The sequence below is a fragment of the Colletotrichum spaethianum genome, assembly GCF_022836535.1.
Source record: "Colletotrichum spaethianum MAFF 239500 DNA, contig63, whole genome shotgun sequence".
Taxonomy (NCBI): Eukaryota; Fungi; Ascomycota; class Sordariomycetes; order Glomerellales; family Glomerellaceae; genus Colletotrichum; species Colletotrichum spaethianum.
In genome coordinates this window covers 23074-48213 of record NW_026054833.1, presented here as the reverse complement: position 1 = coordinate 48213, position 25140 = coordinate 23074, and the positions used below count along the sequence as shown (strand labels likewise).

General features: G+C 50.8%; 9 protein-coding genes across 9 annotated transcripts; 3 read left to right on the top strand and 6 right to left on the bottom strand.

Annotated features, from left to right (window-relative positions):
- Nucleotides 1-263: 263 nt before the first annotated feature.
- Nucleotides 264-3677, bottom strand: ColSpa_12390 (sodium- and chloride-dependent GABA transporter 1; the record flags this gene model as incomplete). Its single annotated transcript, XM_049278602.1, has 4 exons — nt 264-1313; nt 1368-3048; nt 3108-3373; nt 3423-3677. 4 exons carry the CDS (start codon nt 3675-3677, stop codon nt 264-266), a joined length of 3252 nt encoding a protein of 1083 aa, XP_049134559.1.
- Nucleotides 3678-5542: 1865 nt separating this feature from the next.
- Nucleotides 5543-7642, bottom strand: ColSpa_12389 (uncharacterized protein; the record flags this gene model as incomplete). The annotated part of the gene is made up of 1 exon (XM_049278601.1): nt 5543-7642. One exon carries the CDS (start codon nt 7640-7642, stop codon nt 5543-5545), a length of 2100 nt encoding a protein of 699 aa, XP_049134558.1.
- Nucleotides 7643-8124: 482 nt separating this feature from the next.
- ColSpa_12388 (aspyridones efflux protein apdF) lies at nt 8125-8855 on the bottom strand (the record flags this gene model as incomplete). Its single annotated transcript, XM_049278600.1, has 2 exons — nt 8125-8682; nt 8730-8855. The coding sequence occupies 2 exons, from the start codon at nt 8853-8855 to the stop codon at nt 8125-8127; spliced, it is 684 nt and encodes a 227-aa protein (XP_049134557.1).
- A 1444-nt stretch (nt 8856-10299) lies between these two features.
- On the bottom strand, nt 10300-11511 carry ColSpa_12387 (uncharacterized protein; the record flags this gene model as incomplete). The annotated part of the gene is made up of 4 exons (XM_049278599.1): nt 10300-10429; nt 10484-10906; nt 10962-11171; nt 11222-11511. 4 exons carry the CDS (start codon nt 11509-11511, stop codon nt 10300-10302), a joined length of 1053 nt encoding a protein of 350 aa, XP_049134556.1.
- Nucleotides 11512-12791: 1280 nt separating this feature from the next.
- Nucleotides 12792-14190, top strand: ColSpa_12386 (zinc-type alcohol dehydrogenase-like protein; the record flags this gene model as incomplete). The annotated part of the gene is made up of 4 exons (XM_049278598.1): nt 12792-12808; nt 12847-13906; nt 13956-14025; nt 14084-14190. The coding sequence occupies 4 exons, from the start codon at nt 12792-12794 to the stop codon at nt 14188-14190; spliced, it is 1254 nt and encodes a 417-aa protein (XP_049134555.1).
- A 966-nt stretch (nt 14191-15156) lies between these two features.
- On the top strand, nt 15157-17031 carry ColSpa_12385 (uncharacterized protein; the record flags this gene model as incomplete). The annotated part of the gene is made up of 1 exon (XM_049278597.1): nt 15157-17031. The coding sequence occupies one exon, from the start codon at nt 15157-15159 to the stop codon at nt 17029-17031; it is 1875 nt and encodes a 624-aa protein (XP_049134554.1).
- Nucleotides 17032-21753: 4722 nt separating this feature from the next.
- ColSpa_12384 (cytochrome P450 monooxygenase azaI) lies at nt 21754-22566 on the bottom strand (the record flags this gene model as incomplete). Its single annotated transcript, XM_049278596.1, has 1 exon — nt 21754-22566. One exon carries the CDS (start codon nt 22564-22566, stop codon nt 21754-21756), a length of 813 nt encoding a protein of 270 aa, XP_049134553.1.
- Nucleotides 22567-22586: 20 nt separating this feature from the next.
- Nucleotides 22587-23273, bottom strand: ColSpa_12383 (putative sterigmatocystin biosynthesis P450 monooxygenase STCB; the record flags this gene model as incomplete). The annotated part of the gene is made up of 2 exons (XM_049278595.1): nt 22587-23140; nt 23249-23273. 2 exons carry the CDS (start codon nt 23271-23273, stop codon nt 22587-22589), a joined length of 579 nt encoding a protein of 192 aa, XP_049134552.1.
- Nucleotides 23274-23695: 422 nt separating this feature from the next.
- On the top strand, nt 23696-24624 carry ColSpa_12382 (meiotically up-regulated gene 14 protein; the record flags this gene model as incomplete). Its single annotated transcript, XM_049278594.1, has 2 exons — nt 23696-24487; nt 24574-24624. The coding sequence occupies 2 exons, from the start codon at nt 23696-23698 to the stop codon at nt 24622-24624; spliced, it is 843 nt and encodes a 280-aa protein (XP_049134551.1).
- Between the last annotated feature and the right edge of the window lie 516 nt (nt 24625-25140).

Below are 25140 nucleotides of genomic sequence, written 5' to 3'. Positions count from 1 at the left end.
CCTAAAGCTTAATTGAAAATACGAATGAAGTTCCGGCCTTCCGTGCACGTCAGACAGAATGGAAAGACGAGTGAAATCCGCAAAGTTGCCCGCGCGATGGAAAGCCTTTCCTTTAATTGAAGAACTCCACAAATACAGCAAGTAGGTGTGCTTGGTATGACTGAATGGATACCGACCAATGTGCTTGCGCGAATATTAAATTCTTGCTTGGCAGATTACTACTGACTGGCTTGAAATCCGACGTGGGGATCCCCCAGAATTATTCATTTCTCCAAACCCTCCTTCTCGATGTCATGGTCATAATCGCCAACTTCCGTGTGGTGATCATCATCGGAAGGGCCGCCGAGATACTCACCAAATACCCTTTGCTCAATGTCCATATCTTTCCACGCTACGCCTAGTCTCTTGCGGCTCTGCTTCCTGAAGTAGACCCGCTTCCCCCACTTCCAAGACTCGACACCGGCAAAGAAGAGCGCCGCCGCGATGAACACAATGGCCCATTCCCACGAGATTCCCTTGTGTTTGAAAACCTCGGTATTGATGACCGGGATATAAAGCAACGGAAACAGAGTGACGAAACCGATGATGATTGCCCAGAACAGGAACTTGTTCCTCCAGACATCAATCATCCACTGGGTGAAGTACTTCTTCGACCCCGGCTGCATGCGGAAGAACGACCGGCGCATGTCGACCATCTCCCACGCCAAAAAGAGCGCGAACCACGTCAGACAGGCAAACGTTGTAGCCCGGGCACGAAACACGGTATCGCAAGTCTCGTTGTAGCTCCCGTTGCAATTCTCTCCGAGCTCGCCGTTGCCAAAGCCATAGACGACTAGCGAGAAACTTGAAAGACAGAGGGCCGTGATCCATAGGCCGTACACGACCATGTCGATCAGGAACTCCATGGTAAAGATGCCCGTCTTGAGCGATTGAGGCGGGCGGCGCATGATGTCGGGGACCGCTCGCTCGAAGCCGAGACCCATGTCGGGCATGCCGGAGGTCGCCATGATGATCCAGACAATTTCAACGGGGGCCAGCGGAAAGACTGACAGTCCCCTCGTGTCCTTGAAGGTGAGACCGACAAGCAAAGTTCCGGCTTGGGCAATATTTTCCGCGAGGACGTGCAACACGAACTTTTGGATGTTGTCAAAGATTCTTCGGCCTTCTTCGATGGCGGCGACGATGGAAGCGAAGTTGTCGTCGGTCAAAACGATATCGGACGCGTCCTTGGCGACGTCGGAGCCTGACTGTCCCATGGCGATGCCGACGTCGGCGCGGCGAAGGGAAGGAGAGTCGTTGACGCCGTCACCAGTCTGGAATTTGTTAGCGGATACCTTGGAAGAAATGCACGATATTTGTGGACTTACCATGGCGCAGAACTTCTTGCGACGATGAAGAGCCTCAATCATCCGGACTTTGGTGCTGGGGGCGCATCGTGCAATTACGAGTGGAAGGACAGGCAGCCTGTCCACCTCATCGTCGGTCAAAGCATCAAACTGGGATGCCGTCATAACCATGGCATCTGCTACGTTGCGTGCGACACGCTCCATGCGAGTCGGCAAAATGCCCACCTCGACAGCAATAGCCTTTGCAGTTTCCGGATGATCACCTGTAAGCATATGTACCGAAATGCCAGCTTCATGACACTGTCGAACGGCGGGCGCGGACTCCGGTCGAGGTGGGTCGTACAGACCGATGAGACCACGGAAGACCAGATCACACTCGACCGAGGCACGGTTGACCTCATCACCCTTGTTGAGTGTCCCGTTGTAAGGTTTGCTGGCAAGTGCGAGTACACGCAGACCGAGACCAGCAAGAGCTTCCATGTTGCGAAGAATTTCCTCGCGGAACTCGGGCGTCACATCGACGAGCTCGCCGGAATCTTTAGGCGTGTATTTGGTGCAAATCTGAATCACCCTCTCAACGGCACCCTTTGTGTAGGCATGGAACTCGTTGGTCGCGTTGTGCTTCATGATGACGGACATGCGCTTGACATCGGAATCAAAAGGCAGCTCGGCGATCTCGCTCCATTCGGGAGTTTCACCCGTGGTCAAGCGCAGACGATTCCAGTCGAAGCGGGAAGCAAACACTTGAATTGCGATCTCAGTCGGGTCACCTCGCGCAACCCATTGGTCATCTTTCTTGTTGATCGTGGCAAGGTTGGCGAGGGATGCGACGTGGAGAAACGCCGCAAGGGTAAACCTGCTGCTTTGCAAGAGCTGCTCAGTCTTGACGATTGAACCGCATGCATCGCCACCTCTCTTGAAGTTGAGGTGTCTAGGCGACCGCTCATCGAAGCGGATGTCACCAGTGGTGGGATCCATAGGCGACGTCGAGTTCTCGACTGTGTACGTGCCCATGCCAGGTAACCAGGCGCCGCGGGCCAACATTTTACCCTGTGTCAGAGTGCCGGTCTTGTCAGAGCAGATATCCGTCACGGCACCGAGAGCCTCAAGAGACTTGAGGTTGCGCACGATGACGTTGCGCTTTACCATGCGCTTGGTTCCGGCAGCCATGGTGATGGTGAGAACGACGACGAGACTAGCCGGAATCATGGACAAGCCCGTGGCGACGGCGTAGATGATGACCTCTTGTGAAGCGTCGAACTTGTTGGCGCCGAGGACAATGATGGCACAGACAATAGCAATGCCGAATAACAGCATAGCGAGCTTGGACAGTTTCTGCTGCAAAGGAGTGCCAACATTGACACCCAAGAACCGGCCGATAGCATCGGTCAAGGTCAACGTATAGGCCTCAAGGTAGCGGTGCGGCTTTGCGCGTCCATCTGGCTTGCGCTTGACCTCGCGTACCTTGGAGTCTTTCTTGCGCAAGGCCGATGCAATAGCGCCGATTTCGGTATACACGCCAGTGGCGAAGACGATTCCCTTGGCGCGGCCCTTGGTGACGTTGGAGGAGCTGTATGCGACGTTGAGACGGTCTCCTGGGCCAGTGTTGTCCGGAAAAGTGCTGCCTTCATTCTTGCGCACGGGGAGGGACTCGCCGGTCAATAAGGCCTCGTCAGTCTCGAAGTTGACGGCCTCGATCAGCCTGTAATATCATCAGTTGCTCTGCTTGGTCCAGACGGGGCTGTTGATGGCATAGGATACCTGACATCTGCGGGGATGGTATCTCCCGTCTTGATTTCGACCAGGTCACCAGGAACGATCTCGCCGGACGGTACGACCATGGTCTCGCCGTCACGAACGATGCTGGCAGTTGGAGAACTCAGTGATCGGAGGGAGTCCATCGTCTTCTCAGCGGAAAACTCTTGGAAAAAGCCAACGATGACATTGAGAAGAATGACGAAGGTGATGACACCGCCCTCAATCCAGGAGCCGATGCCGAAACTAACAGCCATGGCCAGGATGAGGACCTGGAAGGTGTTAGTAAGCGACGCTTTGAACAGGCTAGGAACAACTCACCATGGTCATGGCATTGGCGACCTGGGCGATGATGATCTTGAAGGGCTGGACGCCCTCCGCCTCGCCAAGGTCATTGTGGCCATACTCCTCTAGACGAGTCTTGGCATCGGCGGCGGAAAGGCCGTGATCAGTGTTTGCACGAAGCTCCTCGGCCAGCTGCTGGAAGGTCAAGGCGTGTGCTGGCTGGGAGAGGGGCTTGTTGGATTGCCCTGAGACGTGACTCTCCGCAGGCTTTGCAGCCTTGGACTTCCCCATGATGGGCGAGGGCGGTTGGTGATGGTGGGGTCACCGACGAGTAGTCTTGAACGAGGACCGATAGTTAGGCCTCAACACCGACGGTGCTCTATGGATAGGATGATAAATGGCAATGGGCGATGAAGAGGTTGAGCAATCGTAGTGACGTAGTGCAGGACACTTCTCACCGGATGTGTGAACCGAGTGCAGCGCCAAGATGGTGTGGAATAAATCAGCAGGGACTGGTCAAGGTAGCGACGCAGAGACAAGTTGTAAGTTGGGTTGTCATTGCACAACATGCAAAGTTGGTGATGGTTCGAGGAGGATGATTGTCTCGAGATGAGAGAGGGCGTCGTCTCCTTTTGAGTCTTGGTCAAGCGCATTGCCCAAACAAGACAGACACTGAACGGTGGGAGCATTTCCCCATCTTGTCTACGAGCTGACTTTATAGCTGGAGTAAAGGTTTCTGCGAAGATTTTCTTACTGGTGCAGACAGTTCCGATGGATCCATTCACCAAGCGTTAGAACCTTCTTGGCCTTCTTGGCCTTCTTGGCTCAGCTTGGCGACAATGACGCTCGCTCTACTGAGTGCCGAGAGACGCAGAAACCCGAGGTTGATCTTGGGAAGGAAAAGAAGGACCGTGAAGCGGACGGCGGGGAGGAAAATGCCAAGAACAGTCACATCAGACGCCGAGTCCGCTTGCACTTACATGGAGAGATGGCGGACAGTGGGAGGCAATGGACCGGATCAGACTAGCTTTGGCGGATGTTGGGGTAGGTAATAATTATGAGGGGAGGCGTCTTAAAGAGAGCCATGACGCTGATCGCTTCCCACTTCGGTAGCGGCCTGCAAACAGCGAGCAAGCCGCTGACCATCGCCTACCGACAGCGGTCAAGCGCTTGCTGAGTTTTGTACGGGCAGTGTCGGCTATGATTCCAGCGCCAAGCGATTAGCATGCGGCCGTTCCGCGGCGGGAGGCAAACATGTTTGTTACATGATTACTTATGCTAGAGGCACTGAGAAGCCGGAGCTTGTTCCGTAGCGGACAAAGGAAAAAGCCTGGAGTACAGGGCTTGGCTGGCAAGGCTGGTTAACATGTGCTGCAGCCACCGCTTCTTAGTGGCTGTCGCCGCCAGGGATCTTCTCCAGGACCACAATACATCGCGTTTCCCTGATATTTCCTCTCGAGACTACGACGCTTGGAGACGAGAACGCTTGTTATCGAACCGCTGTGAAGCTCGAATGAGAACAAGAGCAGACGGAGGATCCCTCAGAAATTCCGCGTGCATGTCGCGTGCCCACTTTCCCGAATCTGAACCTTGCATCCCGAGACAATGGGTCCTCAAGGTCAATGACACGGGCCCGGCGCCGGACACGCCCCACATCGGTGACGCTGAACCGGGAAGACGCGACACCAGCCGAGTTCAACAGATGAATTCTTCATGCCGAGACAAGCAGCGTTGCGACACGGGGTAATGGCGGCAAATCAGCGGACCTTGAGACGGCAAGACGTACGAGACTGTAACCATCGATACGGTGAGCATACTACCGTGGTTTCAAGGAACCGAAAGGATTTATAATGAAGAAGACACAATAGGGGAGTGTTGCGCCAATACATTGAGGAGACCTATCGTCCATGGTGATCCGCGCAAGCAAGGACAGAAGTCTGGACTAATCATTGGGACGAGACCACGTACTCCAGATTGAGTTTTGTGGTTAGTAAAGGACAGCATTCAGCCATCTTATCTCCTTGATAGATAACATTTTTGTATGGTGGGCTGGCACTCTTGGTTTTGACGAATACAAACGAGAACCGGGGTTGTTTCGAGAGCTAACACTGATGCGTCTCTATGCTATCTCTCTTGGCATAGGCGTTGTTATTGCGTCAACCTATGATGACCTGCCTCCTTCTCAATGTTACGACTGGGTCAACTTGTTCGCCATCATCCAAACTGCTGAGCTCTTCCATAAGATCTGACTCGCCCATGAGCAGCGCCTTTCCTGCCAATTTCCATGCTGCCACTCCCTGCGCATCATTCGCTAAAACCAACAACCACGCCCTGGTCCAGGCGCAATCACCTCGAAGCAGGTCCGTCGGGACCGCCACGCGTATCTGGGCCTCATTTTCGTTGGCTAGAAAGTCTTTTGTAAAGTGGAAGCCCGTCACGAGCGCCTGCTCACCATTGTGAGTACATGTCATGCGCGCCGAGAACGCCGAAATCCAGTAGGTAGACCGCGGGTCCGTAATCCATGTCAGAAGGGCGAGAGCCGTCTCGTCTGTAATGTGGTGCCTCTCGTCAGGCTCTTTGGCCCCATTCTTGGTCAGAGTCTTCAGGAACTCGGCTGCACTGGGACGAAGGTTCTCATTGACCGCAAAGTCGGCGAACTTGCCCGTGTTGTAGTTCAACTGCACCACCTCGCGTTCGAGCTGCGTCCAGAGACGTTCAGCAAGATTGTGTCCACCAGCAATGACGGCTGCCAGAAACCGTCGGCGATATAAGTCGATGTCTTCATCGGCCGCGGATTGTGGTGGGTGTCCCGTGCTGGCTTTGAGAGGTGGCGGGGTGCTCTGGATGACGCTCGGGAATATGGCCCGAGTCTTGAGCAGCTCCGCTTCAGTGCATACCACAAAGGAACGTTCAAAGAAGACCAGGTCTATTTCCAACCTGTCGACGGAAATGTTGTGTATGCCTTTGATGTCGCCGAGATTGAACTTTGGAAGTGTCGTGTCTGCGTCCGCGATCGATCTCGCAAGCCATGATTTCTTTCTGTCGATCACCAATGACTCGGTGTTCGTAAAAGTCAACGGGACCTTCTCCCCAGCCGCGAGCGACAGCATGGAGGCGAGGTAGTACACCTTGTCCGGAGTCGGCTGCTCGGTCTTGTAGTATGCCAGACCAAGTCCGATAAGATTAAGACATACGCTCAGCCTATCTCCAGGCATCGAGCAACCTGTTTGAGCGACGGCGTTGAACCGCGCCATAAAGCTGGCCGTGATTGCTCCAGCCTTGCGATCGCGGCTGTCGAGGAGTGGCGACGTGCGGTTCGCGAACCCACTTAGAATCGGGTAGAGATGCTCGCTCTGGGGTGTTTGGTGGCCGAGCTGTATTATGACTATTGACAGGATCGCATGAAGCGTGATCCAGTTCAGAGCGAAGGTCTTGTCGCTCCCAAATCCCATGATGAAAACAGTGTTGTGTACCCGCATGTGTCTCTTGTCGCTCCAGGGTTCGGCAACGACAAATTCGTGGAAGCACCACGCACGCTGCCACCACCGCGCCGCTGCGATTTTGTCGAACAGTGAGACAAGACAAGCGATCTCTTTATCATCTTGAGGCTTATGATCGAAAGCTTGGGAAGGAGCTCTCTTGTCATAATGCTCGCACAGTGACGCTTCGTCCTCTGTGAGCTCGACATCTTCGAGCAGCACCACCAGCTTGCGGCATGATTTGTAGACCGCATCCATACAAGCAATGGCCCGTTGTTTCTCATCTTCGTCGGATTGGTTGATGCAGACTTGGTCAATCCAGACACCTTCGCGTGGGTGTCCCCTCTGCGCTAAGATTGCGGTCGCGAAGTGCTTGCCAACGGGCCATACCCCGCCTGGCTCGGGATCCGAAGAGGGTGTGCCAGGCCAGTCTGCATTGTGCCAGCTATAGCTCACGGCCAAGTATTGTCTGATCGCGAAGGCCCCGTCTAGCGGGATTCCAGTCGAGCTTGAGCAGATGAGCCGAAACGGCGTATTTAGGATGATGTCCGATGTCCGCCGTGAGAAGTGCCCCGCAGCCTCCGGAGACCATGATTGGAGGTTGCGGAGGATCAGATCCGCCTCTTCGCGGCCATAGTCAAGCCTCTCAATGGCCTCTGAGAAGACGTTGGCCTTGTTGCGTCTGGTCAACGTGAGCTTGAAGAGGTCGCTTGAGATCTGGTCAACCAGCAAGATCTCTTCTGCTTGCGCAAGGGGGAATTCGATGAGCATGCTCATGGTTCTCGGTGTGTCGATAAATAAATATTGAGGTCAAGCAATCAGCCCATCCACGGTCTACGTTATGCCGGGTTCGGTGCTAGCTCCACACACCCTTGTCGGCTATTCAGCGCCTTTAACTCATTTATGTATAGGCCATAAGCTGGTCCTTAAGCGAGGGATCCTGTTTTGTCTAAAATGTTGATGTGTTTGTGTGAATACGCTACGCACCGCACCGCACCGCACCGCACCATCAGAGTCCTGACCAACCTATACGCTCTCAGTATTTGAATAATTATCATCTATTCTAACTAACAATGTTACTAACAAGGTAGGATCACCCAGTTTATTCTATTAGTACGAGCCTTAGCTACCAATTGGCAGGAAAAATTGCCGCTGAACACCGAATCCTAAAACCCCGCTGCAAGCTTTACGATTCTGGTCTTATTTGTGAGCAAATTGGATATCTGGGATCTCGACCCCCCTTTGAGCAAACAAAGCACTCAGACCTTGATCCAAGCAATCGCGCCAACTCCCATCTTTCGAGTCTTGCAGACTCTCGCCGAAAGAACAAAGATCATACCCAAAATCATGCAGCTGCCTGCAAATGCTTGGGCACCTACATAGCTGCCCCCCATGGCATTGATTATGGCGCCAGCAATTGGTGATCCGGTCAGACACGCGAAGCTTACCACGGTGAAGACCATACCCATCCTCGTCCCTTGCTTTTGCGGATCTGCAGTCAAACTGCTGAGGACAGAAGGAAACAGCGACTGGACGCCACCAACAGCAAATCCGTAGAATACTGACCAGACGTACAGCCCTGTGATACTGTGAACTCCGATCCAGCAAAACATGACAGTGCCGGTCATGAAGGCCATAGGCGCAAATATGTTGATCGTACCAATGACGTCGCCAATCTGAGCTGGGATGATGCGACCGAACGCACCCACACCATTGAGGACAAGCAGAAGGTCGAGTGAGTCCGTGTACGATAGCCCCATAATATCGCGTGAAAATGCAGCAAGATAGTGGAATGCAAAGTACGTTCCCCAGAAACACTGTTTTATGTCAGAGCCTCATCTCAGGTTGTTGTTGGACATCTTACCATGAAAGCTCCAACCGCATAAAAGCTGTACTCAGATTCCTTGAAGGCGGCCCACTCTACAAGTGGCGCAGCGCGTCGGGGCGGGATCCGAGTTTTGATGAGCAGTCCGGCCACGATCAAAGTCATTAGTTGTATTAGTGCTATCGAACGGATCGTCCAGCCTAGTCCGATCTGTGGCAATAATTGTCGGACCATGCTCGGAAAGGCCAGCCCACCGATGACAGCTCCAGCCGCAGTGATGCCGAATGCCAACGAGCGGCGCTTCGCAAAATATGTGGATGTGACTGCCATGCAGGGGCAAAAGAGACACCCGTTTCCAAGACCCAGGCAGATACCCTGGGCGAGGAAGTATTGCCAATACGTAGTGCAGAATGAGGCTGCCACCATCCCCAGGACAATCAAAAAAAAGCCCGCGATAAAAAGGGGTCGGAAGTAGCCCATGTCTGTCCAGCGCCCCGTGAAGGTTCCCACAAAGAAGAGCAGAAAGACTTCAAATGAGCCGATCCAAGAGATATCGGATGGGGATCGAGAGAACAGAGAGGTGAAGTAAGGCTGGAAAACGCCAAAAGAGTTCGCGACGCCCCTATAAGCTTTTTAGTGCTGTGACTCTAAGGCGCGGAACTAAGTCTAGAACACTCACCAGGTGTTCATTGTAACAAGAAACGTGCCCAACACTAGATGTTGTCAAAACATGTACTATTGTGCACAACGATTTAATTTAATTCAACTAACCAACCATCCATGCTCTCAAGCCTCCGTCTGGCGGTGCATCAATGACCAAGTTTGGCCGTGAAGTAGTTCTGCTGTCGCTCCTGAAGCTTCGGTTCGTGGAAACTCTTTTTGCATCTGTCTCGGGGCCACAATGCTGATTTGGGGGAGCGTTTTCAGAAATCGGCAACCGGTGCTCTCGTTGCGCTGAGTCTTGTTTTTCTGACATTATTGTAGACGATTGATAGTCCTTTCTTTTTGACCTTATGAACTTGGTGCGAAACTGAATGACACTCGATGAAGCAGTTATGATCCGTACACACAGACTGGAAAGTCAACTGGAGTATCGTGAGGAGATCTGATGTTGCAACGGCAGGTCGTTCCGGGCTAGACTCTGGGAGTTCTGGTTAATAAGGGATCTCCACGCCAAGCAAACGCCGGTTGGGGATCATCGGCAGGTCTCCGAATTCGGCCCATGGGGCTTGGAGTTCGCTATTCGCATGGGTAGCTAGTCGTCAGATTCTGACTTGGACTAGTTATTTCAGGGCGTAGGCCGCCGCAGCATCTTATTAGGTAATGCGACTCCAAGGCTCATGGTTTTTTTTCCTGTTTGGAACGCCCTTTGGTGACTGGCGCAGCGGGCGTCGGGATTCAATCGGCCGACATGACTTCTGAACCTCGTCACAAAGGATTTCAATTGGGTAAATGTTAGTCCACCAATCCCAACATCCAAACGTGCTGTTTGCTTCGATTATGAATCTGCTTTTGACTCCAGTATGCTTAATAATGTTATTTCTCCATTGAATATGGACTGTCGTGTTTTACATGTGTCATACGTTGTAACTAACTACAGCCAAGACCCTCAGTATGGGTTCACCCCGGCCAACTGAAGCAGTTTGTCCGTAATTTCAGGCTTCTCGAATGGCTCCTTGCGATATTTGGGGCACACCTCTCCGTTCCTCTTGGGAGGATCTTGTGAAGGGCGGATGTTACTATGACTAATTAGCATACGCAGTGTGTCAAAGAACAGATATTGGAAAATTTACCAGTGAGGCCAGTGTGTCGTCCCAAACCAGTTCTCAAAACAGAATTTCTTGGCCTCCAAAGCCTCTTCCGTGGCAAATTTTCGTGGTGTCATGCAGATATACTGAACGTGTCTAATCTGGTCGCCCTCGGGAAAGCGGGCGTAGTGCATGGTGCGCGAGTCCCAGAGGACAAAGTCGCCAGGCTCCATGTTCACCTTGAACAGCTCACAGCCTTTACTCTCAAACCATTTCACATCCTTCTTGCTGAAGAGAAACAGATCCATGAATTTGATCTCAGGCGGAGGTGCGTCCTCGTGGTCAGCGGACTCGCGCTTGTGGGCGAAGAACTCGTCGAAAAGCTTCGCAGAGCCACGCATAAGCATTAGGCCGCCATCTTTAGGACCGTTGGGAGCGAAGTTCAGGAGTCCTTGGACAGCCTGCATGCTGCTAAGTATCAGTGCTATGATCCCGAGAGGTATCAATAGCCGTGGTGGCTTACCCTTTTCTTTCAGGGTTCTGATCGCAGTGTGGCCAAGGGCTCCATGTGATGTCTTTACGGTTTGGCAGGGAGACGTTCAAGCCATCAAATGAGGTGATGAGTTCGCTAGTCTCCCAGAGTTTCTCAAATGCGTCGATTATCTTCGGTTCCAACCGAGCTTCCCATGCCATATTCTCATGGGGTGCACCGTATGCGGAGTACATTCTAAAGCTGTTAGCAAGCCTCATTTAATTCTTAAAGAATAGAGAATTCAAGCACACCCTCCCTTGAAGCTGACGGGAAGATGGTCAGCGGTCCATGTGGATGAGTCGTTCTCATCAAACCCAAGGTCAAACTTCTTGAGCCACTCGATCTGCTTGTCGCAGTAGTATTGGGCGCGTTCCTTGCTGATTACGTTCTTGATTACGACACAGCCGTTTTGATGGAACTCGTCTCTCCAGTCTCCATAGTGCTTGTTACTGTCAAAGGTGACTAGGTCTTTGGTTTCGAACTGGGTGGCGAAGGTTCGTTTGACCTCGGCTGCCGCAACGGTTTGCGTCTGCGTGGCCATTTCAAAGGTAGAAAACTGACTGGTAGGAACGGCAATCAAGATGATGATTATGATAAAGCGCTCAACTGGAGACGCTCTAGATGTCGGTTTGATGAAACCTCTGGCCAACGTTTGCTTAGTCGGTAGCTGCCTTACTTATAGCTTCTGTCGTATGGAAAGACCACATTGGTTGGCAGCTTATGCTCTTCTAAGTGGCCTTAGAAGAAGTCGGCCCCGCGTGAAAGTGCCGGCCCGGTGTTTCGGTTCGGGTCGGTTCGGGAACTCAACACAAAGCCGTCAATCATGCACCTTAGTCCTACGCTGTCCATGCCGATCCTCCACGTTTCCCCGGAACTAGTGCCTCAGGTTCATTTGAAGAATAAAAGCTGGAGACTTAAGCTATGGCCTCAAGTTCTTGTCATCAATTGCAGGCAACGCAGTACAGTGTGCGTAGCTGATTGTATGAGTGGTTGTGATAGGTCCCCTGGCAAGTACGAGGTCTTGGATGCTGTGTCAGTACTGTAACCTATGGGTTTAATGGTAGCCAAAAGTGTTGAGTAGGATGGACGATGCAGGCTGTTACCACAATACACCGGTCAAAAAATCAATCATACATACATTTTGTGCTACTTGATTCATTGGACGACAGCTCAAATGGCTGGGTCAAGCTTTTAGATTTCAATCCTGCTGCAGAGTTGCAGTAGAATGTTCCACCACCGCAAGAATGACGCTGCGGATTCGAAATCACATCAAATGAATCATGAACAGGCAGCAAGGCTCTCAAAAGACGCAAGACAGTATGCGATCATAGTCGTGACTTGTTTGTGTTCGATTGGTCTCGAAGGTGCTCTTTCGCATAATCATCTTAAGCTAGCTAGACTGACAATTAGAGGGTAAGCGGACCCGTCGAAGAATCCAGAATGGAATGAAGCGATTTTTCTGATTTGCCCTTCCCGCACTCGAGTGCAGCAAAACAGGACTTGAGTGGCGAGAGCATCCGATATCATGCGTTTGTGACTTGGACGAGTGGAATCTAGGTGAGCACGGTTTAGCAAGTGACGATACGATGACTTCAGGTCTCCAATCATGGGAGCCACTGCTGAAAGTAAAATGACTGGAGCACTCCGTCGCGATGCAACTCATACGAAGCTTAAGCTATCGGCGATAGAGTCGATTAGTTCACACATTCAGATATAAAAGTCTGCATCTCATATCGATATTGTATGCCGAAGCTGCGACATTCAGAATTGCTTAGAAATTTGTGCACAATCTCTACCTCAAATCGTGTCTAAGACTAAAACATGGCAGCAGTAGCAAGGTACGCGATCCTATTTCTAATAACAAAGAACGACCCAGATTGACCTTCTTTAGTCCCATTGCCTCGACGGCTTACAAGCCTCATCCGACAGAAAAGATGAAGGCTGCAGTTTTCCAAGGCTCCAAATCTATTACTATTGAGGAGGTGCCGAAGCCGATGATCACTGCGCCCAAGGACGCCATTGTCCACATCACCCACGCCACCATTTGTGGCTCCGATTTACACATGTACTCCGGCGAATTGAACCAAGCCATGAAGAAGGGGGATATCATGGGTCATGAAGCCATTGGTATTGTCGATGAAGTCGGCCCGGAAGTTAAAACCCTGCAGCCTGGAGACCGGGTCATCATCCTTCCAGTTATTGCATGTGGTGAATGCTTCTATTGCAAACGCGAGGAGTACTCACTATGCGATAAGACGAACCCTTCAAAGGAGATGGAGAAGATCTACGGTCACCGGCTATCTGGCATTTTTGGATACTCGCACCTCACTGGCGGATATCCCGGAGACCAAGCCGAATGGTGTCGCGTTCCCAACGCTGACCTTACCTGCGTCAAGGCCCCGCACGGAATCGACGCGAAGAAACTTGTCGGGCTTGCCGATGTTACGACCACGGCCTGGCATGGTTGCGAGCTTGCAGAAGTGAGGGAAGGGGACGTCGTTGGGGTATGGGGATGCGGCGCGATTGGTCTTTCTATCCAGCGGCTTTCGAAGCTCCGAGGTGCGAAAAAGGTATATGCTATGGATGTCGATCCAAACCGTTTGCAAAAAGCAAAGGAATTTGGAATGGTCCCAGTGGACGTATCGCAGCATAAAGATGTCGCAGAGTACATACTCTCGGTCGAGGCACTGGGCCTTGATCGTGGGATTGAGGCAAGCGGATTTCGGAGTGCCCAGTCTTTTGCGCACAAGAGCATGCGGGCTTTGGGTTTGGAGGTGGACAGTGGGGACACATTGACTGCCTGCATCAAAGCAACCAGGAAGGGTGGCAATGTTGCATTGATTGGCGATTTCTTCTTTTCGACCAACCAGTTCCCCATCGGCATGTTGATGGAAAAGACCATCACTCTCAGGGGAGGGCAACTCATGGCTCAGAAGGTATGTTTTGCAGAACCATGGTTCTAAAGTTGAATTGACATGAGAGTAGTATCATCCGTTTCTTCTCAACTTGGTCATTGATGGCAAGTACGATCCTTCTTGGATGTTTACTCACGAAGGTATGTAGCCTAAGGTCTGGCGATAAAACATGCCCTGTTAACAAAAATGCTTTCGTAGCCAAGCTCGAGGACATCGATAAGTGGTACAGTTATTTTGACAGACATACTGTCCCGGGTGGTCTCAAGGTTCTCCTTACAACGGAGTTTGGTAGATCTCTGAAATGAAACCTTCTCAGACTAATACGAGATGAGTGGCATGTAGCGAAGGAAGGAAATGACGTGGTCTGTCAAATGGAGACAATGAGAATCTTGTGGGCAACTATGGTACACTCCCTTGTAGTGAAAATTGTTCAAAGTAGTTGCAACAAACGAAAGATCTGTGAAAACCATCAAATATACCGGAGCTTAGTTGGTAAATCACATCATGCCCAAGCGTGAAGAATGCGGCCCAATTAATTCCTCTCAATAGCGACTCAAATAAGTGATAGAATTACAGACGGCAGTAAAGATGTTCAGCCGGCAATCATGCATGTAAGGCACCACTCAAGATTTTCCCGCCATTCGGGAGAGCGAGGTGTGCCCCTTTTGACCTTACTGCAGCTATCGATTTGTGTCATGAGACTCGTTAACGCTTTGCAGGCCACATCGTTTCAGTCATCCACCATGGAATGTAAAAGGTCTTGTAAGAACAATCCGGTCGATCTATGTGCTAAGCTGGAGTTCAATAGCAACTTCGAATGAGACTTCGTTCGGATAGACAATTCAGGAAGATCATCAAGCTGGCAAAAGCTTAGATGTGCCGCGCCAATCGGGTCGTCGCCTCGTCTACCCCGACATGCAGGGATAATTAGCCGGATGTTTTCTCGGCTCTGCCGTGATATCTAGGCATGCGATTGATGGGTGTAACCTCACCTCCGCCACTGGGCATGCGCGCCAGTCACTGCCCGAGATCTCGGTGGAGCGAGGCCCATTGCGAGGCTTCCCTCCGTCAGATGGCTCAAGACTGTCCGGAATCCTAGTGGAGAACGGCCATTTCTGGTCTTCTTGCCATAGACTACAAGACTAATAGACATCAACCTTTGCAACTTAAGTCTCATTCGACTGTTCTTTCTCAGACTCAGAGATTTTGTTTGACTCCTCGTTCTTACACCAGTGCGTGGCTATCGATCTTAGCCTTCCACGACCGCCATCATGTGGTTCAATGCAGGAAGAATCCAGGGGCTGGCAACTCTTGCCCTAGTCACTGCCGTGCCCTGTTTGAGCGAAGCTCAAGCTGTTCCGCCTGCCATCCGGGAGAAGGGTGTTTCAGCTTGGGCTTTCGATATGAGCCAGGTCACTTTGAGCAGCGGCCGCTTCTTCGACAATCAAGCTCGCACTCTCACTTATCTAAAGTGGGTGGATGTCGAAAGACTTTTGTACAACTTCCGTAAGAATCACGGCCTATCTACGAACAACGCACAAAAAAACGGCGGCTGGGATGCTCCGGACTTTCCCTTCCGCACTCACGTCCAGGGGCACTTCCTGAACGCCTGGGCTTACTGCTACGCTCAACTTCGCGATAACGAGTGCAAGAGCAGAGCCACTTATTTCACGGCAGAACTGAAGAAATGCCAAGCCAACAACAGCAAAGTTGGTTTCAATACAGGTTATCTCTCTGGCTTTCCCGAGTCTGAAATCGATGCTCTCGAGAAGCGGACCCTCACGAATGGGAACGTGCCGTACTACGCTATTCACAAAACTATGGCCGGCCTGCTCGATGTCTGGATCCATATCGGTGACACGAACGCTCGCGATGTGATTCTTGCTATGGCGGCGTGGGTTGATCTCCGCACGGGAAAGCTCACGTATGACCAGATGCAGACCCTGATGGGCACTGAGTTTGGAGGGATGAACGAAGTGTTGGCCGACCTCTTCCATCAAACAGGGGATCAACGCTGGCTCACTGTCGCTCAACGCTTCGATCATGCTGCCATTTTCAACCCTCTTGCTTCAAACCAAGATAGTCTTAACGGCTTGCACGCAAATACTCAAGTCCCCAAGTGGATCGGTGCTTCACGCGAGTACAAAGCGACGGGAACCAGTCGTTACCAGGACATTGCCCGAAATGCGTGGAACATAACTATCAGCGCACATTCGTACGCTATTGGCGGCAACAGTCAAGCGGAGCACTTCAGACTACCCAATGCGATTGCTGCGTTCTTGAACCAAGATACATGCGAGGCGTGCAACACATACAACATGCTTAAGCTCACGAGGGAGCTGTGGCTGACCAACCCAAGTACGACAACATACTTTGACTTTTACGAGCGGACATTGCTCAACCACCTCCTCGGGCAGCAAAACCCAACTGACAATCATGGACATGTCACCTATTTCACTCCTCTCAACCCCGGTGGTCGCCGTGGTGTTGGTCCGGCTTGGGGTGGCGGCAATTGGAGCACTGACTACAACTCATTTTGGTGTTGCCAAGGTACCGGCCTCGAGACGAACACAAAGCTGATGGACTCGATCTACTTTTACGATAACGAGGCTCTTTTTGTCAATCTTTTCATCCCTTCTGTATTGAAGTGGACTCAGCGCAGCGTTACGGTTACACAATCCACCAATTTTCCACAGAGTGGCACCACCACACTAAAGATCACCGGTGCTGGCAAGTGGACTATGCGTATCCGCATCCCTTCGTGGGCTTCTGGGGCTCAATTCCTTGTCAACGGAAATGCTGTTAATGCAGCAGCAGGGACATACGCATCAATCAATCGTAACTGGGTCTCAGGGGACACCGTTGTTGTGAAGTTGCCGATGAAGCTGCAAGTTGTCCCTGCTAATGATAACCGCAACGTTGCAGCGTTAGCGTTCGGTCCTGTTATCTTGAGTGGCAACTATGGAAGTCAGACTCTTTCAACTACACCTGCATTGGATTTGAGTACTGTGAAGAAAAGCGGAACCACCGGGCTCACTTTCACGGCGGCGGCGGGAGGCAAGACGGTGAATCTCGGTCCTTTCTACGAGGCGCATGGATTCAACTATAACGTGTACTGGTCTATTAGTGAGACATTGCCTACGTGAGACGATGAGGCTATGGTTGAATGAGTTGTGTCTTAAGGATATTGGGCCGTTTCTTGCTGTACATATTTCATTCACTTGTTGTTCTTGAGCTAGGCTTCAGTATCATCGGCTGTTCTCTACGTTTTCATACTTAGGCTACACCTGCAAATTCTGGCCAACTCCGGCTGCTTTCACTCTAACACAATATGCATTGACTTTGAGGTATTTAAAATCCGAGCTCCTCATCTGGGTGGAGGTTTACACAGATCTGCCAAGACAACTCTAAATGAAGACCCTTCCAACAAAGACGTGAGGTTGCATACGAACACCAACCCAGCAAGCAGGCGGTAACCTCGTTAGTGTTCCTCCAGGTACGGTGCAATTAAATCGGGAATCATATCAATCATACGGACCGGAAAAAGAAGACTTCAGTAATTAACAATGAGGGCAAGCAGAACTGGGATTGGGGAGTGGGATGATGGACTAACAGCTGGCAGTCATCTGTCCGGGTAACGTTCACCATGTAGCCAGGTCTGCTGCAGCAAATGTTAATGCGGAAAACAGGATTCGGTTTAATTGCAGGATATTTCATAGTCATAACTCCTACGTGCCCTTGAATAGATGCTCCCTTAACGGAACCGTATTTTGTCAAGATTAGAGAAGCTCTTAGCAAAGGCAGCCCAGGATACCCAGTCTACAGGCGAGACATAAAAAAAAGGACTGGTACTCGATACACTAATGTGATGAATTCTTACTCGATCAACAAGCACAGTTAAACAAAAGCGTGATAAGTTCTATGGTATAAAAGTATGTTGTTACTTGGTATCATAATAATCTCTACCTCTCCCCTTTCTAATGCTTCCCCGCAGGCATGCGTCTAGCTTCGGTCTTCAGCAGCGCTTCTTTCAGAAAAACCAGCCCAACCAACAATTGAGGTAAACTCCCATCATCTCAACCAACTAACCGTTGTTTCCGTAATTAAATAACCAACCAAGTATCAGGTTAAGATTGTATCTATTTGTGTCGAGTGAAGCGCTGGCCTTCAGGCCTTTGAGTTCCCCAACTTACGGATTTCACCTGAGTACCAAGCCTGGAAGAACTATTGTTAGCAAATAGCGAAGTCAATTAGAACGTAAAGACCATGTAAGCATACCGACTCAGCACCAGCACCGATGGCCTTCATGCCTAGCTTCTGAGCAATCCAAGGTGCCTCGATCTTCCTGGCGTACAGCTTGGCGTCCTCGTCCTTAACATTGGCGGCAAGAATTGTGTTCTTCGGCAGTGCTGGGTTCAGGACAGCAGGTCTTCCCAAACCGATTAGATCACAACCTTTGTTAGCGAGTGCCGCCTCCATGCCCAGGCGCGAACGGAAACCACCGGTTACCATCAAAGGAACATCGGGGAAATCGCGTCGTATGGCCCGAGCGAACTCCAAGAAGAAGGCTTCACGGGCCTTGGTGCGGTCTGACTTCTTCTCGTCGGCGATACCAGTAGACATCTAACAGGTGAATTGAGGTCAGCTCTTTCTCGAAACTGAGCAATGAAAGATTTTCATTTTATCTCTTACCACAGGGTCTTCATAAGTACCACCGCTAACTTCCAAGAAGTCAACGCCGGCTTCGGTGATCAACTTCAGCTGCTCGATGCAGGCGTCAAGCTCGGCTTGTGACTGGTGGTCAACAGAGTTGAACTTGATGCCGACGCAGAAAGTCTTCGGCACGGCCTCGCGAATAGCGCGGATGATTTCAACGATAATCTTGACGCGAGCGGCTGGAGAACCACCGTACGCATCGGTGCGCTTGTTGATCTTCTCAGACATGAACTGGGCGAGAAGGTAGCCGTGTGCACCGTGGATTTCAACACCAGCGAAACCCGCGTCGGACGCCAACTTGGCCGTCTGCGCAAAGCGGCGAACAACATCCTGTATCTCGGCGACAGTCATCTCGCGGGGCGTGCCGAAGAGCAGAGAGTTGATGAGACGAGGAAGGAAACCGGCGCCAAGGTTCAGCGGTACAGCACTGGGAGCGATTGCCTTCTCCATAATACCACGCTTGCCAGCACCAAGGGGCGATTGGCGACCAGGGTGGTTCACCTGCACGATGGTTGGCGTACCATTCCGGTTGCAGACCTTCGCCCAGGCTTTCCAGGCCTCAAGCATGCGTTCATAAGGAATCGTGTCGTTGTAAACGATATCCTTTGGTGAGCCGAGATACTTGAGATCAACTTCCACATTGCCTTTGACGCACAAATTAGGTCCCTCATGAGTCTCAGTCCTGCTATTGTGAACTACTTACCGGTCATGACGAGTCCCCAGCCACCGTCTGCCCATTCGCCATATGGTCCATATAATACTTCTGTAGGCAAGCCTTCCTTATCGGCCCAATTTTCCGCCATCGCGGCTTTGGCCAATCGGTTCGGTAGTGTAAGACCGCATTTAAGCGTCAACGGCTTCGCAATCGCAGAGTTGGACATGATGTTTTGACTTTGCGCCTAAGTACTCAATTTTTCTGTAGTTATGGTACGGTGAGTAGCTAGGGAGAATTGTTTGTGCTGTGCAGGCGGTTTGAAAAAAATTGGTGCGACTGTCAAGCTTTGTAAGTACCAGTGGGACGGATGGCATTCATCAACAAATTTGTCAAGTCCATTGTCACAACGGAACAGAACGTGATCGCACGGCCGGAGACCCACAATAGGGGAGGATAATCCTGGTTTGATTTCGAAACGGGACTGATTACAAAGGCACAATGTCCATCAAAACGCAGGATCCATAAATCGGGCTAGAGTCAGTCCGTGGATCGTGTGCTTGTGAAAGCTTGTGCCAAGGCACCACTATTTATTCGCGCCCTTGTCTACGCAATATCCAAATCCCGGAGGAATAGTCCCGCCGAACTGTTCCTCCGACGGACAAAGCTCATTTGACAAGGGGCGGAGTTTGACAGTCGGCAAATCCCCAAAAACGGACTTTGGCCTTCCGACATAAATGCCAGGCTAGTAAACTAGCGCTTTCAAAGGGGCTTTGTGAGGTACAATGCCTTGATCCGAGAATTCCTTGCGCCTAGGTCTAAGATATAACAAAAGAGCGCCAGAGTGCCTGGTTGGCTAATTGATGATTAGTTATCATCGAATCAGATACAAGTTCCTTGGCGGACTATCGAAGGGTATTACTTCAGATTTCCTTTTCAATTCAACGATTCATTAATCATTGATGATGTTTCTTTCCTTACCAGAATATTGGCTATCCTGCAAACAACGCCAGCATGGGACACTACCGAGACACTTGTCCTGTAAGTAGTATGTCTTGTGCCTTATCGCATCAGACTGTGAGACTGTTATAAGGCTATGATACACAGTGAAAGTAATACTAGTTGTTAGCTTAGAGTCCAGACTAACGATCTCGTCGAGGGGTGCTCAGCAAATTGTTGGTTTGCTGAGTCTAAACCAAAATGCAGCCTTAATAATGGCGATATTATATCTGGCTTTGGCAACCGATAGGCCATAGTGTTACCGGTAGTACCGTTTTTAAGAGTTTATCGTAGGCTCACTTAGCTGTAAGTGTGTATGTGACACTCCTTAGAGGCCTCTGGGCCAGGCCATGGATTATGGTCCAGGCACAGCTGGGGATGGGCAGCGCTAATGTCGAGGAAGCTGAAATAAAGAAAAAAAGGAGAAAAAAAGGTAATGGAACCGCACTACATGGATGATCTGCAACGGATGTCTAGGCTATTCCACTTGAGGTCGGGTTTGCACAAAGGGATTAGTAATATTAAAACTGATTTTGAATGATTAAAGTTCCAGGGTAATTGAACATATCCATATCTACCACATTGGCTCTTTTCAGCGGGGAACTGCAATTACCTATGTGTCGCTGGCGTCTGGTTATCACCGAAACCGCGAGATATCCAGTGTTCTCGAGTTCTTTATAGCCATCTGGGCTGGGAATCACAGTTGGACTAATTGAAGACTAAAGTGAGTTTCAGCCGGATCCACGTTAGTCATATGTACACATGTTGTGATGGATTAATAAGTATATGTTACATGCGTTTCAATCCCTTGAGGCCCTTCGCCAACGCTGTTATTTGCTATTTAGGTCACGGCTACTCGACAAGATTATGCCAGCAAGCCTCCAGTGCCACCTCTTTCCTGACCCTCAAGACGCTCTAAGTGACTGGGACGGCTTATCAGCCCACTCAGGATGAGTACCGACGAGTTATGTCCTAAGAAGGTGGGTCAGGCTGGGACATCCCGAACTGCGGATGAGTCCATGCCCCGGGTTCCAAGCAAAAGGTATCACTGGTTAAAGACGGTGATTGCAAGTTGTTACCAATGTTATGCATCTTTCTGGTCCTCTGATGACCAGCCGCAGAGTTGTTAAGTTGTAGGACACGAAACCAGATTAAAGCCACGGGCATACGGCACGTCCACCACGCCTTGGTTGGCGACGTCCCTCAAATTCTTCTAACGAATCATTCCCTTTGCCGTTTTGTAAAGTCGATCCAGCACTCATGCTCCTATCGTAGAGGTCAGTAACAATGCTGTAGTCCATGACCATCTCGCTACTCACCTTAGCTTTAGCAAATGTTTCGTCGGAGAAGACTTCAAATCGGCTTGTGATGCCGGGGCTTACGTTCTTTTGCCTGTCTTGCTCGCTAGTTGTGTATCTTAAGTAAAGGGCTGCTAGGAGAGTTGTCATCTCGGCCATGGCAAGACTATGAGCTCCTTGTTAGCGTCCTCCACGCGCGAATACTATCGGATAAAGATGAAGACATACTGGATGCCAATGCACATTCTTCCACCGCTTGAGAATGCCCAGAACCATTTCTTCATCTCTGTGACATCCCCGCACTCCCCCAGCCATCTTTCTGGCTTGAACTTGAGAGGTTCCGGAAACACAGCTGCATTACGGTGCAACGTGTACGGTGACATGCTGACGACCGTACCAGCAGGAATGTGATATCCGTCTATCGTGGTGTTGATAGGCAGCGAGCGTGGCTCCGATGCCGGTAACGGGGCATAGAGTCGAAGACCTTCTTTGATGACTGCATCGAGATAAGGTAATTTGTCTGCAACTTCCGCCGTTGGATTTCCATCTTGGTTGCAAGAGTTAGGAGGTATGCAATCCAGCTCCGCTATCAATCTTTCCTGATATTTCTTATTCTCAGACCTTGAGAGTGCCCATATCACAAACATCAAGGTGTCGCTGGTCGTGTCGATCCCGGCCAAGAAGTGATCTGCAACCTCCGATGCGATGTCAAGGCCATCGAGCCGGGATTCTTTGTCGCTCTTACTATGTTGCCATAGCTTTGTAATGATTGCTTTATCATCCTGTGACCCGTCGTCTTTGACGGTACTTGATTCAAATTCTTCCCATGACCGCAAGCCGTGAGCCCGAATACCCGTGTATGTCGCTGGCTTCTTCATGGGAAGAAGATGCAGAGCCGTGACAAGCTTCTCCATGACGCCGGTTCTCGTGTAGAGCCAGTTCGTGTATGTTTTGAGGTGAACAACGAACCAACTGAGTTTTCTCCGGCTAGGGTCAATGATATCGTTGAGCATCATTCTATCAGCCTCATTTCCTCTCAGTGCATGAGTTCCCCATGCTTGTCTCCATATAGAAATCCGGTAATGCTGTCAAGGCTGAACCAATGCAAACTGTGGAAGATCTCTTCTGCAACATTCTTCTCCTGTTCAAGAAGGTCGAGAAAACTCTTGACGTTCTTCTCCACAAGGGGCCTGGCGATGCCAGTCCACGACAGAACCACACTCTTTGAGTAAGCATGCGCAAGTAGCTTCTTCCTCTCGCCGTGCTTTCTCCCTTCGGCAAAGGTGAACAAGTTTTGTCGCCCATAAACGTCGAACATGCGATAGAAGTTTGTCCGTTCAAACCCGGAGCCGGCGCCGTAGATCGTACGCAAGGCTGAGAGAGATGAAAACGAGACCTCGTCGGGACTAATACGAACGGCATTGCCGTAGTTCTGATGCAACTTATGTATTTTCCGAGTTCTTGTGCCGTAGTAGTCGTCCAACGCAAGACGCCATTTCGTCACCGCGTAGACTTTGGAGCCAGGTATAAGCCGCAGTGGAGACACCGCCAGTGGGTTGTAGACGTAATGATATACAACGCTTCCAATGGCTATGGCTATGAGAAAGGGCACCGGATTGCTCGCAACAGATTGCGCCGCTAAATAGAATAAGGTCAGGACGACTGAGTGAGCTCGTTTCAAATGAACTTGTCACTTACTGTCACGAAAAATACTACGTGCCATTTTCAAGGTCTTGTGACTAGTTCCTTCGTTGCCACTGTCGTCGATCAACAAGCAACGTTTCGCGGTTCAAGAATATTGAAAGAACGCCAAATGACCTTGGATAGTTGGTCATCTCTGCTATCTAAGGGTGTCTTGGTGTAAATCACGGCAGTCTCTTTTCCCCCGCACTGGTTGCGGCTTTTGTGGGGCGTCGGCACTCGCGAACTAACTTAGTTTCCCCCTCGGCGGGGAGCACGATGATGTCGGAAGCTCCGAAAGCGCCATTTGCATCACCGTGCCAAGAGAATATCTAGCCAGCCATGAGACCTGACTGACGGTGAAAAGTATCATCTCCCACCAGTTCACAAGCCAATTCGAATCCAATAACCAAACTCAACTATTTCTCTAGCATTTGAAGGAGCACATAGTTCAAAGCAAACGCAATGGCGCCCTCTGCAGCCGTTGATCTGCTCCCTACTTCGTCAATCCCGGCTTCTACCAAGTCGCAAGCTGTCAACGCCATGTCGGCGATGGCTCACCGAGGCAAAGCCCTCCCGTTGATCCCGAAATTTGCCTCCCATGCTGAGACGCGCCAGTGGCAGCTGGAACACATGGCCGGGGCCTTCCGCGTCTTTGCTAGCGAGGGGTATGCAGAGGGTATCTCAGGGCACATCAGTGTGAGAGATCCGGAATACGAAGATCGATTCTGGATCAATCCCTTGGGCGTCCACTTTGGGATGCTAAAGGCTAGCGACATGATATGTGTCGATCTGGATGGTGAGGTTACCGGCGGCAACATTGCTGGCTCGATCAACGCTGCTGGATTCCAGATCCACAGCGCTGTGCATCGTGCCCGGCCTGACGTCCATGCCATCTGTCATACGCACTCTGTTTATGGACGGGCATGGTCGGCCTTCTCGAAGCCGCTCGAGATGCTGAACCAAGACGTTTGCTACTTTTATAATGCGCACTCGGTCTACACCGACTATGGTGGTATTGCCAACGAGGCCTCGGAGGGCCAGAAGATTGCCGCCAGTCTGGGGACAGGGAAAGCTGTCATTCTGCTGAACCATGGGCTTTTGACTGTGGGCCAGACGGTTGATGAGGCAGCGTTTCTGTTCTGTTTGATGGAGAGGAGCTGCAAGGTACAGCTCGCAGTCGAGGCTGCCGGGCTCGAGAAGCACCTTGTGCCCGACGAGGAGGCAGATTACAACTTTAAGATGGCAAGCACTCCGGTAAGTCGACATTAACAATGAGTATTGTATTTCTCTAACTAGCGGACCTGTCTGGATTTTAGGAGACGCTGTATTGTGAGTTCCAGCCTCATCTTAAGTACGAAGAACACAAGTGCCGAGGGGACTACAAGGCCTAGATTAAAACAAATATATACCTTTTGACTTTTGAACCGCCCTGGTAGCCAAAGAAACTAATGTCCGAAGCACACGGTAGTCGTTGAATTTCGAATTCCTCTCAATGAACTTTGCAATTCACCAGCGATTCAATGTTGTTATTGACTCCGACCGCCTGATTCTCAATGTGACACATGCCATAGGCCTGCAGCATCAACCTTCACCAAAGTCTTTAGTAAGATCGCTTCATCTTCGTTGTTTGTAGAGCTTGTTCGGGCAAGCCGACAAGAAGATCGGATACTTCCCCACTTCGGGTGCTAGTCCGACAGTACCTTGGGTCGGGCGATACCAATGCATTTTCCATGCTTAGGCGTCCAATCCCAGACAGTTCGCAATCAGTGCTATCGTGATAAGCTCCGCGGCATATCTGGTGTCTACACTAGGTGACCGAAACACTTCAAGGGAGATGACAGGGTAACGAAAGTTGTCATTTATGGTTGACCGAACGCACCCTCCTAGATGTTTCCCAATCCCACATC